Source organism: Mus caroli, chromosome 12 (assembly GCF_900094665.2).
Source record: "Mus caroli chromosome 12, CAROLI_EIJ_v1.1, whole genome shotgun sequence".
Taxonomy (NCBI): Eukaryota; Metazoa; Chordata; class Mammalia; order Rodentia; family Muridae; genus Mus; species Mus caroli.
Genome location: NC_034581.1, coordinates 107,359,340 through 107,374,737, shown reverse-complemented (window position 1 = coordinate 107,374,737; position 15,398 = coordinate 107,359,340). Strand labels below are relative to the sequence as shown.

The following is a 15,398-nucleotide window of genomic DNA, read 5'->3' as shown; positions in this document are numbered from 1 at the left end:
CTTAGAGCATAGAGCCTTCCTGACCCTTAGAGCATAGAGCCTTCCTGACCCTTAGAGCATAGAGCCTTCCTGACCCTTTGTGGGAGAGGAGCAGTGGTGCTAGCTTACAGGGTTAAAGCATCCTGCTTAGAGCTTCTGCCCAGCCTTCTCGTAGGGCCTTGGACTGTGTCCGCTCCGCCCTGGCTCCTGCAGGGCTGGCAGCCTTCCTCTGCCTGGCTGCCCCATTGCCCCTGAAGCTGCCTGGTAGGGCCCGCGTGGCACCCCTGGGGGACAGATGGGTAGCCGCTGCCGCCAGCTAACTCGGCTGCTCCCAAAGAGGAGCTGCTGATTGAGCGGGTGTCGCACGCTGGCATGATCAACCCCGAGGACCGCTGGAAGAGCCTGCACTTCAGCGGCCACGTGGCACACCTGGAGCTGCAGATCCGAGTGCGCTGTGACGAGAACTACTACAGTGCCACCTGCAACAAGTTCTGCCGGCCCCGCAACGACTTCTTTGGCCACTATACCTGCGACCAGTACGGCAACAAGGCCTGCATGGATGGCTGGATGGGCAAGGAATGCAAAGAAGGTGAGGGGTCTGTCTCCCAGTGTGGGGCTGGGCATGGGCACCGGGCAGGGCTAACATGGCTGGGGTCTGTCTCCCAGTGTGGGGCTGGGCACGGGCACCGGGCAGGGCTAGCATGGCTGGGGTCTGTCTCCCAGTGTGGGGCTGGGCATGGGCACCGGGCAGGGCTAGCATGGCTGGGGTCTGTGGTCTGTCTCCCAGTGTGGGGCTGGGCATGGGCACCGGGCAGGGCTAGCATGGCTGTGGTCTGTCTCCCAGTGTGGGGCTGGGCATGGGCATCAGGCAGGGCTAGCATGGCTGTGGTCTGTCGCCCAGTGTGGGGCTGGGCATGGGCATCGGGCAGGGCTAGCATGGCTGGGGTCTGTCTCCCAGTGTGGGGCTGGGCATGGGCATCGGGCAGGGCTAGCATGGCTGTGGTCTGTCTCCCAGTGTGGGGCTGGGCATGGGCATCGGGCAGGGCTAGCATGGCTGTGGTCTGTCTCCCAGTGTGGGGCTGGGCATGGGCACCGGGCAGGGCTAGCATGGCTGGGGTCTGTCTCCCAGTGTGGGGCTGGGAATGGGCACTGGGCAGGGCTAGCATGGCTGTGGTCTGTCTCCCAGTGTGGGGCTGGGAATGGGCACNGGGCAGGGCTAGCATGGCTGNGGTCTGTCTCCCAGTGTGGGGCTGGGAATGGGCACCGGGCAGGGCTAGCATGGCTGGCTGCAGCTGTGCCTCTCTCTGCCCCTCTGTTCCAGCCGTGTGTAAACAAGGATGTAATTTGCTCCACGGGGGATGCACTGTGCCTGGGGAGTGCAGGTGAGCACCATGCCTGCCCTTCCCTTCCTCACCCGAGCTGCTGTTGAGCCTGCAGCAGCTGGGGCACCCTGCGGGCTTTAGTAGGCCATGCAGAAGGTGCTTCATGCCAGGTGCCCACCATGCAGGGAATCGGATGCTATAGAGTTGGACTGGAACCTTGCCCTTACAAAGCTTGTGGCCACGAAGGGGGCACTGCTGTCCTGAGCATGTGGCATGTCCAGTGACATTTTCTCCATGGGACAGCTAGAAGGGGACAAGGGAAAGTGGCCAGGTAGTCACATCACCAAGAAGCAAAGGCTAAGGGGTGTGTGTGTGCGTGCATGCATGTGCAAGTGTGTGTGCATGTACGTGTGTGTGCGCGCGCACACGCGTGCGCATGTGTGCATTTGTGCATACGTGTGTGCGTTCATGTGCACATGTGTGTGTGTGTGTGTGTATGTGTGTGGTGATCATGTGTGTGGTATGCATACATATGAACACTACATAAATGTGAGGAGTCTGGTGCCCAGGCGAACACAGTAGGAAGTCACCGTGGCATGCTAGTGGGGGAAACTGACATGATTCTTCAGAGAGAGGCTTAGGGGGAAGAGGAGCCCTATCAAGAGAGGCTGAGGAGAACCACACAGCGTGGCAGTGAGGAAGAAGGTGTATAAGAGAGCGATGGGCCAGTGGGGTGGAGGGGTGGGATGGACCTGTAGACGTTCCGAGGAATAGGAATTTGATGATGAGTTTGATTTAGGAGGGGGGGTGTGGTCAAGCAGGAGCTGCAAACCTGCTAGCTTGAGCCACTAAACAGTGGATCTGTGGTGGCTGAGATAGGGATGATTGTCAGAGAGGCGGGCTAGTGTGTGCCAAGCAGGGCGCATTGGACAGGCCTGGCCTTAAGGCAGCACAGAGTGTGGCAATCAGGTATATTTACAGTCCAGTGGTCAGGTGGAGAGGAGGGGCTGGGAATGGCTTGGCCTGCAGCACTCGGAGGCTTGTAGACAGACAGGTAAGGAGGACAGAGCGGGGTCCTGCAGCCCAGAGCAGAGTAGAAGCCATTGGGGCTAATAAAGGTGATGGAGGTGATAAGGTCAAGTTAGGGGTAGAGGATAGAGAGAGGCAAAGGTTGGCACCCTGGGATGTGTGAGTTGGGAGCGTGGGGGCCCAGGGGGTTGGAGGGTGTAGGAAAAGGGTTGGAGATGAGCATCTTAGACTCAGGGGAGCCACAGCATTAGGCCTGCCAAGGCTCTCCTGCCATCCTGGTTCTCACTGTCCCTGAGTGCCCTCTGAGCAGTGGGTATACCTTGTGTGTTTTCAGATGAGGATAATGGGGATGTGTACTGTTTGGTCTGGAGGGGCTGGCCAGGGAGTTGGGGAGTTGAGATGGGCTGGGGGGGGGGTTGTATAGTGGCATTAGTGATGTGTTCAGCAGCTAGGCTGGTCCTTGGGCAGAAAGAGATGGGTTTGCAGTGGAGACATCCCAGGTGCCACTTGCACACAATGTGGTTTCAGACAGTCTTGGCAGGACTCAAGGCAGTGCAAGGAGCACCTGTCTCAGGATGGGCTGGCTTCTTACTCCAGGAGCCACATCCAAGGAGGGAGATGGAGGTGGGACAGGCAGCAGAAATCGTCCATCCGCACAGCCCTCTGCCCCAGTGCAGTCTTTCACAGCCCGGCTCTGAGCATTGTGCTGGAGTTGGGCTTGGGTTCTGGGCAGATGTGCCCCACTGGTGGTAAACGCAGGAGCCTAACCCCACACTCACTCTGTAGCCCAAGGTATATTACGTTATCTTGATGGCTATACCAGCAGCGTTCCAAAGTGGTCAGTGCTGGAGGGAGATGAAAAATGAAGCAACTTCCTTCTGTGCAGAAAGGCTGTGGGTAGCACACAGGCAGGAGCCCTGGGGAGGAAAGCAAGGGTAGGGGGTGGGAGGTGAGTGCCACCCTCTCCCTGGGCCAGAGGGTGAGGCCAAGTGGCCTCCTGCTGTCCAGAGCTCAGGTTTCAGCAGAGGACACCCCTCCCCAACCGGATGCTACTGCGGAGATGGCCGTGCTTTCCTGCCACCCTCCCCAGGCCCTGGAACGGCTGGCAGGAAAGCCACAAGGTGGGGTCTGGTGTGGGATGGCCCGCCCAGGGTGGAGAACCTGCCCTTGGGACTCACGGGGTCTGGGCTCAAAGCTAGCCTTGGTGTTCCCTGGTGGATGACCCAAGGCTAGTCGCAGCCCTCTCTGCCCCTCGACTCCCCGTATCACCTGGAGAGAAGACTCCCAAGTAGAGACAGGGGAGGCCTACTGTGGACCTGCCTTGGACGTTCCGGAGCCAGCCTCAGTTTCCCTATGTGAGCCTGGGTGAGCCGGGCTGATAAGTGCCTGTGTGCGTGGCTCCAGGGCAGCTCAGGAAGGGCTGTGGTTTTTCCTTCTATAAAAATAACTCCTGTGGCGGGTGTCAGCGTGGAAGTGACGTGGCCTGCACGTCATTCCTGCCCCACAGGACCTTAGCCTTTAAGGAAGGGGCCCCCAGAGTCTTGTCCAGGGCCCAGAGGGCAGCCCTACTGGAGCCCTGTACTCTCACACCTGCTGGTTCTGTGTCGGCCACCTACTTACATCCTGAGGGACTCCCCAGAGGCTACACTAGTCCCCAGTGTGGTCAGAGCCAGGTCGTAAGATTACAGCCTCTGACGAGGTCTTCGGGTCTACGTGTTGGGTTCAGCCCCACTCAGTGTGGCGCTCCCATAGGGCTGGCTGGGCAGCCACTGGATTGGACTGTCCTAGGAGTCAGAGAAACCTCTGCCCTTGAGTAGCAGTGAGGATATGGGCGGCACCCAAGGTCACAGAGCCCTTGGACCAGGGTAGCTAGAATCTCTCCTGATGCCTCTTCATCCCTCTCAGATCCCAGTTGCTGCTGTGTCCCAGCAGCACCTGGTGAGCAGCACCTGGCACTGTACCCCTGGGCCTCCCCCAGCTGGGCCTTCCTTCCAGGCGCCTGGCTCAGAGCTGAGTCCTAGAATAGCTCAGGGGGAGTGACGGGACAGCTGGGCCGACCATCTCGGCCAGTGGCCGGGAATGTCTGTGATAGCGAGACTGGCCGGCAGGCCGTAACCCCTGCTTGGTTCAGAGCTGTTCTCCAGGACCACCACCCAGTAGGGGTGGCCTGCACTTCTGTGCCTGCCTCCCATGCCCCTTCCTCATCTGCCCGGCTGATGGCCTCTTCGCTCGGTCCCCCAGGTGCAGCTACGGCTGGCAGGGCAAGTTCTGTGACGAGTGTGTCCCCTACCCTGGCTGCGTGCATGGCAGCTGTGTGGAACCCTGGCACTGTGACTGTGAGACCAACTGGGGTGGCCTGCTCTGTGACAAAGGTAGAGAGATGGTGGGCAGTGGGCAGGGCCAGGCCTTAAGCTCTGACACTGGGCCCATCCCTGAGAGCCCTACCCTTGTGCCCAGACCTGAACTACTGTGGCAGCCACCACCCCTGTGTCAACGGGGGTACCTGCATCAATGCTGAGCCTGACCAATACCTCTGCGCCTGCCCAGATGGCTACTTGGGCAAGAACTGCGAGCGGGGTAGGTTGGAATGCTGTCTCTCAGGGAGCCTGGCAGAGGCCTTTCTTCACTGCCTTGTACAGTGGGCTGTACCCCTGTGAACTCTGGGTCTGGTGGGCTCGGGGAGGCGTGCTCGAGTTCAGTGGGCATCGCTCCACTCACGTTCTGGTTCTGCAGCTGAGCACGCCTGTGCCTCCAACCCGTGTGCCAATGGGGGCTCTTGCCACGAAGTGCCGTCTGGCTTTGAATGCCACTGTCCGTCGGGATGGAGCGGACCCACCTGTGCACTCGGTGAGTGTCTGGGGGCTTCACAAGGTAGGAGTGGGTAGCACTTCAGGGTGTGGACAGAGTGGTTGAATCCGCTGCACAGCAGACACTGCAGCCAAACAATTGGTTCCTGCTGCTTTACATGGGACTGTGACTCCCTGCTGCAGACTGAGACCCCCGTGTACTGAGACTCCGTGTACTAAGACCTCGTGTACTGTGTCCCTACTCACTGACCACACCCCATGTCCTCTGTCCATGGGTCTAACTAGACATGATCCCACGTTCACTGGCCATAGTCTGTACCCGTTGACTGTGTCCTCTCATTTGCTGGCCGCACCCTTACCTACCTCCCTCTTTTTCATTCTCTCTCTCTTCCTCCTCCCCCGGCAGACATTGATGAGTGTGCCTCTAACCCATGTGCAGCGGGTGGTACCTGCGTGGATCAGGTGGACGGCTTCGAGTGCATCTGCCCAGAGCAGTGGGTGGGGGCTACTTGCCAGCTGGGTAAGGGCTCCCTGGGGGGCTGTCTGTGCATGGGTTGTGTGCTGTGCATGTGGCTGCTGCTGCTGCTGCTGCTGGCACTGCTGGGGCTGCGGGCGTCAGGTGCAGGGCCCAGTGGGTGAGTGGGGCCCGTGCCCCACAGCTCCCTTGTCTCATTCACAGACGCCAATGAGTGTGAAGGGAAGCCGTGCCTTAATGCTTTTTCTTGCAAAAACCTGATTGGCGGCTATTACTGTGATTGCCTCCCGGGCTGGAAGGGCATCAACTGCCAAATCAGTCAGTATGGGTGGGCGGCGCCGGTGGGCGGGGCTGGGGAGCACAGAGGGCCCCCCTGACCCCACCCGCGTGCCCTTCTGCCTCCAGACATCAACGATTGCCATGGGCAGTGTCAGCATGGGGGCACCTGCAAGGTAAGGGGGCTGCCAAGTCTGGGAGGGTGGAATGTGGCTGGAGGAGGCAGGCAGGGTTGTATGAGGTTCGCTCACCCACCCACCTGTCCACACGCCTAGGACCTGGTCAATGGGTACCAGTGTGTGTGCCCGCGGGGCTTTGGAGGTCGCCATTGCGAACTAGAGTACGACAAGTGTGCCAGCAGCCCCTGCCGCCGGGGTGGCATCTGCGAGGACCTGGTGGATGGCTTCCGCTGCCACTGCCCACGGGGCCTCTCTGGGCCACACTGTGAGGTAATAACCTAGAGGGGCTTTGGTGGGAGCCCTGTCTGGGAGGGTCACCAAAGCCAGTTTGTCCCTTGTCTCAACAATCTTATATGCTTCACTCCCTGTATGGGACTGTGTAGAGTAGAAGCCTGCAAGAAGGACCTCCAAAGGCAGAATTGTGTATTTGATGTGCGGACATCATGGGTCAAGGGTGGGCCTGGGAAGAAACGGGTGATTTTCCACACGGCTGCTACCCTGACCCCTGTTGGGTGATCTCCCTTGTCCTGAGCTGCACATAGTTTTGTTCTGGCCTTGTGGGCTTCTTAGTGGCCCGTGGCAGAGGCCTGACTTCGGGTCCCCAGAGCATGGTGGTGCTGGCTGTAGGAAGGACCTCTCTTGGCTCTGAGGGCAGCCTGGCAACATGGGGGTCAGAAGCTGGCCTTCCTGCCGGCGGGAGGAGCCAAGACCGGATGCTGTCTGTGGGAGGCAGAGGAAGCTTGGCTGCTGTGGAGGCGAGGGCGGCAGGAGGGGGCTGGTGGCCCACAGGTGTTTCCGTCCAGCTGACGGTGCTCAGACATTCTCGGGTGGGTGGGAGCTTCAAGCTCAGCTTGGCACCGCTGGGTCTAAGGCAGAGAGGCCTGGTTGTCTATAGGAAACAGTGCTTCTATCTAGAGCTGGATACTCACAAATGCATCCCCCACTCCTTACCTGCAGGTGGACATGGATCTCTGTGAACCAAGCCCCTGCCTCAATGGTGCTCGCTGCTACAACCTTGAGGGTGACTACTACTGTGCCTGCCCAGAAGACTTTGGTGGCAAGAACTGCTCGGTGCCCAGGGACACATGCCCTGGCGGGGCATGTAGAGGTACGTGATGCGACCCTTCAGGCTGGGTGGGTACCCTGGTGGAGATGGGTCTGACCCCTGTCCATTTCTTTGCCACAGTGATCGATGGCTGCGGGTTTGAGGCAGGGTCCAGGGCACGCGGTGTCGCGCCCTCTGGTATATGTGGCCCTCACGGGCACTGCGTCAGCCTGCCTGGGGGAAACTTCTCCTGCATCTGTGACAGCGGTTTCACAGGCACCTACTGCCATGAAAGTGAGTGGTGAGCAGAGTTGGTGGGGTGGGGCCAGCTGGCCAGCCACAAGGACAGCTCACCTAACCTCTCCCGCAGACATTGACGACTGCATGGGCCAGCCCTGCCGCAACGGGGGCACGTGCATTGACGAAGTGGATTCCTTCCGCTGCTTCTGCCCCAGTGGCTGGGAAGGCGAACTCTGTGACATCAGTGAGTCTGCACCCTTGCCTTACCCGGACTGCCCCCACTGGCTAAGGCCTGGCTCCACCCCTATGTCCTACTCAGCACTGTGTGCTTGGGCCTGAAGTCATGGGGTGGAATCCCAGGCTCCCATGTGCTTGGGCCCAGCTCTTGCTCTTCTCCGTGAAGCCCTCCCCAGCGCCGGTGACCCCCGCTGACCGGCGTCCTCCCCCCAGATCCCAACGACTGCCTCCCCGACCCCTGCCACAGCCGCGGCCGCTGCTATGACCTGGTCAATGACTTCTACTGTGCCTGTGACGATGGCTGGAAGGGCAAGACCTGCCACTCACGTAAGTGCCTGGGGTCCCTGCAAACGAGTGAGCGAGCAAGCGGAGGGGCTGCCTGCCAGGACCCTGCTGGGGTCAATATGGCCCACCCACTGAGCGGCCATGTGCTTGCAGGCGAGTTCCAGTGTGATGCCTACACCTGCAGCAACGGTGGCACATGCTATGACAGCGGTGACACCTTCCGCTGCGCGTGCCCTCCGGGCTGGAAGGGCAGCACCTGCACCATCGGTGAGCACCCTACCCAGGCTGGCTGCCTCCCCTAGCCCTGGGCTGCCGACCCCAGCCATGTTGTGGTCTGCCCCAGGCATCACAATCCTCCCCTCTCCCTCCCTGCAGCCAAGAACAGCAGCTGTGTGCCCAATCCCTGTGTGAATGGAGGCACCTGCGTGGGCAGCGGAGACTCTTTCTCCTGCATCTGCCGGGATGGCTGGGAGGGCCGCACCTGCACACATAGTGAGCTGGAGGGGCTTCAGGTGGGGGAGGCCTGTGGGTTCTGCTTAACTTCACCCAGCCCCACCCCCATCCCTCCTTCCAACTTCCAGGAAGAACCACTCTTCCACCTGCCTACCTCACACATCCACACTCTGAGACCTGCTCTGCCACTTTGTAATTCAGTCCCTGTGCCATATCTGCAGGGTCCTTCTACCTACCCTGATCTAACACTCTGCAGGCTTGGGCTCCTGCTAAGACATAGGTCCATTCCAACTATAGCTCCCACTCCTGGTGGCTTCCCTTGGGGTCTTGAGCCTTCCTCGTACTTCTCCACTGGCTGTGCCAGGCTGGTATGGACAGGATAGTGTCTACCCACGAGCCTCAGACACAGAGATGTGCTGCAGAAGTGTCCTGGGCAAGAGTGTGCTGAAATAACCACCCTATCTTTCCCCTTAAATCCAGACACCAATGACTGCAACCCTCTACCCTGGTGAGTGGCGGCCCAGGAGGCTGGTGGGGGGCAGGGCCCATCCTAGGGGACCCCTTATGGCCACCCTCTCCCTTGCAGCTATAACGGAGGCATCTGTGTTGATGGCGTCAACTGGTTCCGCTGCGAGTGTGCGCCTGGCTTTGCGGGTCCTGACTGCCGTATCAGTAAGCAGCCTAGGTGGATGGAAGGGCCTAGGGTTGGGGGCTTCATCTGGGGCCCTCTCCTGACAATCTCAGTGTCGAAAGCCGGGAAGCATAAACATCCACATCCTGACAGGGACATGGCCGCAGCCTTCTCTTGCCTCCCATGAGTATGTCTGCATCCTATGAGAGCCTAGTTCCTTCCTGAAGAGCCAGTTGCATCTTGAGAAGAGGGAGAGGGGCTACAGGGTGGAATGCTCCTGCCCCCTCAGGCTGTGAGGATGCCTCTGTGTACATGGCCACCTCAGAGAGAGCGGAGCACAGAGGTCCCTGCGTACATGCAGCACAGAGGCAGTAGAAGAGGGCGAGGGCCTGAGGGTTAGAAGGCTTCAGATGGGCAGAGACAGAGACAGCCTAGGTAGCTGTGCGACAGGTGGCCTGAGGTACAGCCTTCCAGCCCCCTGCCTCGCCCACACGCTGGTCCCTGGGTGGGGTGCACACCCCTAAGAACACAGCCGCTCTCCTTGCAGACATCGATGAGTGCCAGTCCTCGCCCTGTGCCTACGGAGCCACGTGTGTGGATGAGATCAACGGGTACCGCTGCAGCTGCCCACCAGGTCGTTCTGGCCCCAGGTGCCAGGAAGGTAGGCTGTCTGTGCCCGTGGTCAGGGCAGGGGCCAGATCCACCCTCCAGCGCTTGGACACTCTGTTGAGCCTCCTCCTTCTCACCACAGTGGTCATATTCACGAGGCCCTGCTGGTCCCGGGGCATGTCCTTCCCGCACGGGAGTTCCTGGATGGAAGACTGCAACAGCTGCCGCTGCCTGGATGGCCACCGGGATTGCAGCAAGGTGGGGCCAGCCCCTCTTCCGCCCCTCTTGCACTGTGACCCTGAGTAATCTTGAGCCTTTAGGCTCACTCAGCTATCAAGAGGCTGATGCAGGGGTAGAGGTGTAGGTTGATAAGGCTGCCCACTTCTGAGGGCCATCCTAAGGGGATGAGCTGGGAGGGGCCTTGGGCCCGCCTCTCTTCTCTGTCCACTCCCAGGCTCTCTGCCTAGTTCTTTCTGTTTTGGCAGAAAGTCCTCTCTGGACTGGAGTTTTGCCTGCCTCCCTAGGGCCCCTGGGTGGTAGAGACATTGACTTGAAACTTACTGACTCCTTGACGTCTTCTCTCTGTGCTGCCTGACTGTGCACTGTGTGCTGCCTGACTGTGCTCCCGCTCCCATGTGTCTCCTGGGCGTGTCTCTCCCAGGTATGGTGCGGATGGAAGCCTTGCCTGCTCTCTGGTCAGCCCAGCGATCTGAGTGCCCAGTGCCCCCCAGGGCAGCAATGTCGGGAGAAGGCCGTGGGTCAGTGCCTGCAGCCACCCTGTGAGAACTGGGGGGAGTGTACAGCAGAGGAGCCTCTGCCACCCAGCACCCCCTGTCAGCCACGGAGCAGTCATTTGGACAACAACTGTGCTCGACTCACACTGCGCTTCAACCGTGATCAAGTGCCTCAGGTGAGTGCTCCTGGGGGACCCAGGATTCCCAGGCTTACCCCTAGAGTGATAGTCCGCTTGCTCTCTCTCTCTAGAGGCTCAGCTCACGTAGGTCCAGAAGCCCCGTGGCTGTGCAGATAGATGGATCACACGAGAAAGCACTGAGCCTAGGCGTTGTTGGGCAAGAGAGAGTGGGTCCAGGCTGGGCTGTTAAAGTGCCCAGGGTTCCTGGGGTCTAGACTGCACGGGTGCCGTGGGCCACCCTACTTTGGATTGACATGCAAAGGAGAGTTCCCGTTTCTGATGTGTCCCATCCTCACCCTCTGGATGTTCCGAACTAGCCTACCCGTTCCCCAGAACTGGGGCTCGAACTCACGGCGGCCCTTCCAAGCTCCTCCCATTGCCTCAGACAGACTGGGTCAGGAGCAGGGTAGGCTCCTTGTCAGCAGAGACATGGCCTCAGACCTTGGCCCTAGACCCCGCTAACCTGTTGCTTATCTGCCCAGGGCACCACTGTGGGCGCTATCTGTTCTGGAATCCGAGCCTTGCCTGCCACGAGGGCAGCGGCACACGACCGCCTCCTCCTGCTGCTCTGTGATCGAGCATCCTCGGGGGCTAGTGCTGTGGAGGTGGCTGTGGTGAGTGTGGGCGGTGACCTGAACTGAGCAGGCCTCTAGACCCTCAGCAGCAGTGACACTCTGGCATCCTGCGGGGCAGTGGCAGAGTTGAAGATGACGGGGAGGCACTTACATGGTGGAATGAATGGAGACCCGGGGCGGTGGGAACTGAGATGGGAGCCAGATCTAGCGTCCCTCTGAGGACTTCCACAGCTGAGTGTGGCTGGGTGGGGAAGCTGTATCCACGTGGACTGCATGCGGCAGGTGGGTAGGGGCCAGAGCTAGAAGAGAAGAACATCAGGCTGTCGAGGTGGTCACTGACAGTCCGTAGGGTCAGCTGCTCGATGGGAAGGCAACAAGGATGTGAGTTTGGGTTTTATCGTGAGGAAATGGCTTGGGTGCAGGTCGGGTCCCAGCACGCAAGAAGAGAGAGAGTTCTGGGGTTGGTATTGTTTGGTATTGTTTGTGTAGCTCTTCAGATCTGGGAGCTGAGTGGCCTGAGAAAGGCCAGCGGTCCCCATACAGGATGCAGGGGTTTGACAGGGGCAGGGCCAGGCCCTTATCTATCTGGCGGGTGCATCCTCTACATCAAGATCCAACCTCACTGAGCTTCCCGTCTCTTGGTCTCCAAGCCCTGTCAGGTCCTTGCCGTGTGTAGCGCAGCACTGATTCAGCTCTACCCGTGGCAGCCCTCTGTACATCTGGCTAGGACCCGATCAGAGTTTGGGCAGTGGCTATAACAGGCTCCTGGGATGTAGGAAGGGTACCTTTGGGCCATCCCCCAGTGTCATCCTCTGCCACAGTCTTTCAGCCCTGCAAGGGACCTGCCTGACAGCAGCCTGATCCAGAGCACAGCCCACGCCATCGTGGCTGCTATCACTCAGAGAGGAAATAGCTCACTGCTGCTGGCTGTCACCGAGGTCAAGGTGGAAACAGTTGTTATGGGTGGCTCTTCCACAGGTAAGCTGGGGTAGTAGGGGCTCCCAGACTCGAGACCAGTGGGAATCTGCAGTGAAGAGGTGTCTGCTGCCACCCAGCTTCATTCTGGAAACCAGAAGAGTCCCTGCTTGGCCCATGTGGACACGGGATGTTTACCTCTTCTTCTACCCAGGTCTGTTGGTACCCGTGCTGTGCAGCGTGTTCAGTGTGCTGTGGCTCGCCTGTGTGGTTATCTGCGTATGGTGGACACGAAAGCGCAGGAAAGAACGTGAGAGGAGCCGGCTACCACGGGATGAGAGCGCCAACAACCAGTGGGCCCCGCTCAATCCCATCCGCAACCCCATTGAGCGGCCAGGCGGCAGCGGTCTGGGAACTGGGGGTCACAAGGACGTACTCTACCAGTGCAAAAACTTCACACCACCGCCCCGCAGGGCAGGCGAGGCACTGCCCGGGCCAGCTGGCCATGGGGCTGGCGGGGAGGACGAGGAGGACGAGGAGCTGAGCCGTGGAGATGGGGACTCCCCAGAGGCAGAGAAGTTCATCTCACACAAATTCACCAAAGACCCCAGCTGCTCCCTTGGAAGGCCAGCCTGCTGGGCTCCAGGGCCCAAAGTGGACAACCGCGCCGTCAGAAGCACCAAGGATGTGCGCCGTGCTGGCAGGGAGTAGCCAGCCTCCAGGCTGGCACCCAGAACCCTTGCCGGCACCACGCTGCCTGCCGGACCATAGGAGGCCAAGGCCGTGTGCATAGTTTCTTTATTTTGTGTAAAAAACAAAACCAAAACCAAAAAACAAATGTTTATTTTTTACGTTTCTTTAACCTTGTATAAATTATTCAACGGCTGTCAGGCGGAAAACAACGGAGTATTCTCGGATCATTGCTATTTTTGTAAAGTTTCCGCGTCCGCACGCACTGTGGCAGGAGAGCAGGGCGTGTGTGTTTGTGTGTGTGTGTGTGTGTTCTCACCAAATCGTATAATGTTTGTTACCACAGGCTGTTGCTGTTTACAGAACCTTCTTTTTTATTCCTCATTTGGGTTTCTCTCTCACTTGAGGCCCAAAAGCCCACGAGACCTGTGGGCTGGGCTTTGGCTCTCAGTGAGATCTGTGGCTTTCTGTGTGGCCCGTGGCTCTCAGTGGGACCTGTGGCTGACAGCATGGCCCGAGGCTGTCAGTGGGACTGTGGCTGTTGTCTTAGCTGTAGCTCTCAGTGGGACCTGTGGCTGTCCATGGTACCCATGGCAATTGGCCCGGCCTGTGGATGTCAGTGGGACCTGTGGCTGTCAGTGGCACTGACTGCTGGGCTGGCGTACTGTCAGTGGGACCCGTGGTGGCCCGTGTGATGCCGGTTACCATAGCTGTTGGTGGCGCCTGTGGTTGTCAGTGGGGTTGGAGGTCACTGGTGTGGCCTAAGGCTGGCACGTAAACCTGGCCCATGCCTTGGCTAGCCCCTCCAGCCTGCTGTCCTTGCTTCCTCCTGCCCAGAACTCTCCAGAGATCTCCAACTGTGCTTTCAGAAGTGCCCTTCCCAACTGCTCGGTTTCCCTCCCGGGACGGCGGCAGTATTGAAGCTTGTGACAAGTGCCTTCACACAGACCCCCTCCCAGCTGTCAGCGTTTGCCGTGGGCACCAGGCCGCTGCCCACCTGCCGGCCCCGGCCACCCTCCTTGTGAAAGTGCATTTCTGTAAATATGTACATATTAAATGAATCACTCTGTATATTTGATTTAATAACTTAAATGTTTTGGCCTCCCTGTTCTTTGGGTTCTGTTCCTTTTCTCCATGTGCAGTTGGGACGTAGGTGGAAGTGGGACATGGCCTGAGGGTTGGGTCATGTTGATGTGGGGTCTTAAGAGGTCAGTTGGTTCTGTCGACCTCAGCGCAGTGGGTGACTTGGGCCTCAGGCACTGCTGGAGTCCTACTGTAGTAGTTGACACCTGTTTAGTGGAACCCTCCTGGGGAGTAAGGTTTGGGGACCTCAAGTTTGAGAGAAGGAAGCCCAAGGATGCCACAGACTTCTGGCCAGTGCCCTCTTGTTTTTATATCTACAGTAGGAGCTAAGGAATAAGCAGTGGTGGCCTCGGGGCTGGGCATTGGGAGCCAATCCTGGAGCCAACTGCCAGCTTGTGCACAGGGTGTTTGCCCTCTCTGGCAGAGGCTGGCAGACGGTAAAGAGCAAGGCCAGCATCCACAGCTTAGAAGAGCAGAAAGATTGCTTGGCTCTTGAGAGGAGGGGGACTCACTATACTTCTTGCTGGGTAAAAAGCTGGTCCGGTTCCTGCCAGGGTTGTTTCTGGAGATGCCTTGTGCTGTTTCTCTAATACTGCAGTGTGTGATGAGTCTTCCCACCAGGCTCTTCAGAGAAGTGCTAGACCAGCAGCAACACTCGCAGGTACTGGGCAGTCCAGTCGCAAGCCTGCCAAGGAGGCGTGGTCTTCATCCTAAGTCGGTAAGATTTGAAAGTTACGTTCCCACCATTATGCTGGCTAAAAAACACCCCCTAGGCTTCAAGCTTCTTCCTAAATGATAATTTGAGGCCCTCGAGGGCATGATGGAAATGAATATCAACCTCCCCTGTTCTAGAATGCTACCCACTGGTCACTTAAATGACTTTATATGGTCCTTGAGCAGACTACAGCCAAGACTCTCAGACCGATGGGAAGCCCGGCCTGTGAGCAGCAGCCTGAAGGACAGACTGCAGAGAGGCCTGCATGCAGACGTTAGGATTCTCAGTCGCCATCCATAGAGCAAGGCTGCTCACCATGCCCAAAGCAGATGCCTCATCAGAAGCACCGACAGCCAGAGAAGCCACAGAAAGGAAGATATATGGACCGCAAATGAAACAGTGGAACTAGAAGATGACCCTCAGAAGATGACCAGCACTTGGAGAGAGCCCAGTTGGTACAGCGCTTGCTGCAGAAGCACGAGAAATGAGTTCAGCCCTGGCAGTTATGGACCAAGAGACCCTGCCTCAAACTAAAGGTGGATGGCTTCAGAGAAATGCTCTGCAAGGTTGATCTCAGGCTTCCGTATGTATTCACAGTGCGTATGCACCTACACACACCCATACATCTCCCTCCATGTGAGCACACATACACAGTCCAGATATAGCTAGAGACAACAGATAGAAATGGCAACAGCAGCCAAGAGTCCTGGGTTGAGGGCCTGTCATGGTAGTCCTGCTACCTCAAGAATACAGTCTTAGGACAAGCAGAGGGGTGTGTCTCTGTGTGTGTGTGTGTGTGTGTGTGTGTCTGTGTCTGTGTCTGTGTGCTCCTGTGTGTGTGTCTGTGTGCCTGTGTGTGTCTGTGTGGATGTGTAGGTATGTCTGTGTGTGTGTCTGTGTGAGTGTGTGTCTGTGTGCCTGTGTGTGTCTGTGTGTATGT

General features: G+C 58.6%; 1 protein-coding gene across 2 annotated transcripts in view; it reads left to right on the top strand.

The window, feature by feature from the left end:
- Positions 1-12,869, top strand: part of Jag2 (jagged canonical Notch ligand 2) — a 21,701-nt gene extending 8,832 nt beyond the window's left edge. Inside the window, exons 4-26 of one of the 2 annotated variants that reach the window (XM_021179076.1) lie at positions 317-568; positions 1,301-1,361; positions 4,572-4,702; positions 4,788-4,907; positions 5,064-5,177; positions 5,544-5,657; positions 5,817-5,930; positions 6,018-6,064; positions 6,164-6,337; positions 7,025-7,175; positions 7,254-7,406; positions 7,483-7,596; positions 7,803-7,916; positions 8,028-8,141; positions 8,250-8,366; positions 8,808-8,835; positions 8,914-8,999; positions 9,506-9,619; positions 9,710-9,825; positions 10,229-10,477; positions 10,963-11,094; positions 11,877-12,033; positions 12,185-12,869. In XM_021179076.1, the coding sequence (XP_021034735.1) occupies positions 317-568; positions 1,301-1,361; positions 4,572-4,702; positions 4,788-4,907; positions 5,064-5,177; positions 5,544-5,657; positions 5,817-5,930; positions 6,018-6,064; positions 6,164-6,337; positions 7,025-7,175; positions 7,254-7,406; positions 7,483-7,596; positions 7,803-7,916; positions 8,028-8,141; positions 8,250-8,366; positions 8,808-8,835; positions 8,914-8,999; positions 9,506-9,619; positions 9,710-9,825; positions 10,229-10,477; positions 10,963-11,094; positions 11,877-12,033; positions 12,185-12,681 (3,269 nt within the window). In that variant the 3' untranslated portion in view covers positions 12,682-12,869. The remainder of the gene's footprint in view (positions 1-316; positions 569-1,300; positions 1,362-4,571; positions 4,703-4,787; positions 4,908-5,063; positions 5,178-5,543; positions 5,658-5,816; positions 5,931-6,017; positions 6,065-6,163; positions 6,338-7,024; positions 7,176-7,253; positions 7,407-7,482; positions 7,597-7,802; positions 7,917-8,027; positions 8,142-8,249; positions 8,367-8,807; positions 8,836-8,913; positions 9,000-9,505; positions 9,620-9,709; positions 9,826-10,228; positions 10,478-10,962; positions 11,095-11,876; positions 12,034-12,184) is intronic. The other variant, XM_029484922.1, reaches the window with a different exon arrangement.
- The last annotated feature ends 2,529 nt before the right edge of the window (positions 12,870-15,398 follow it).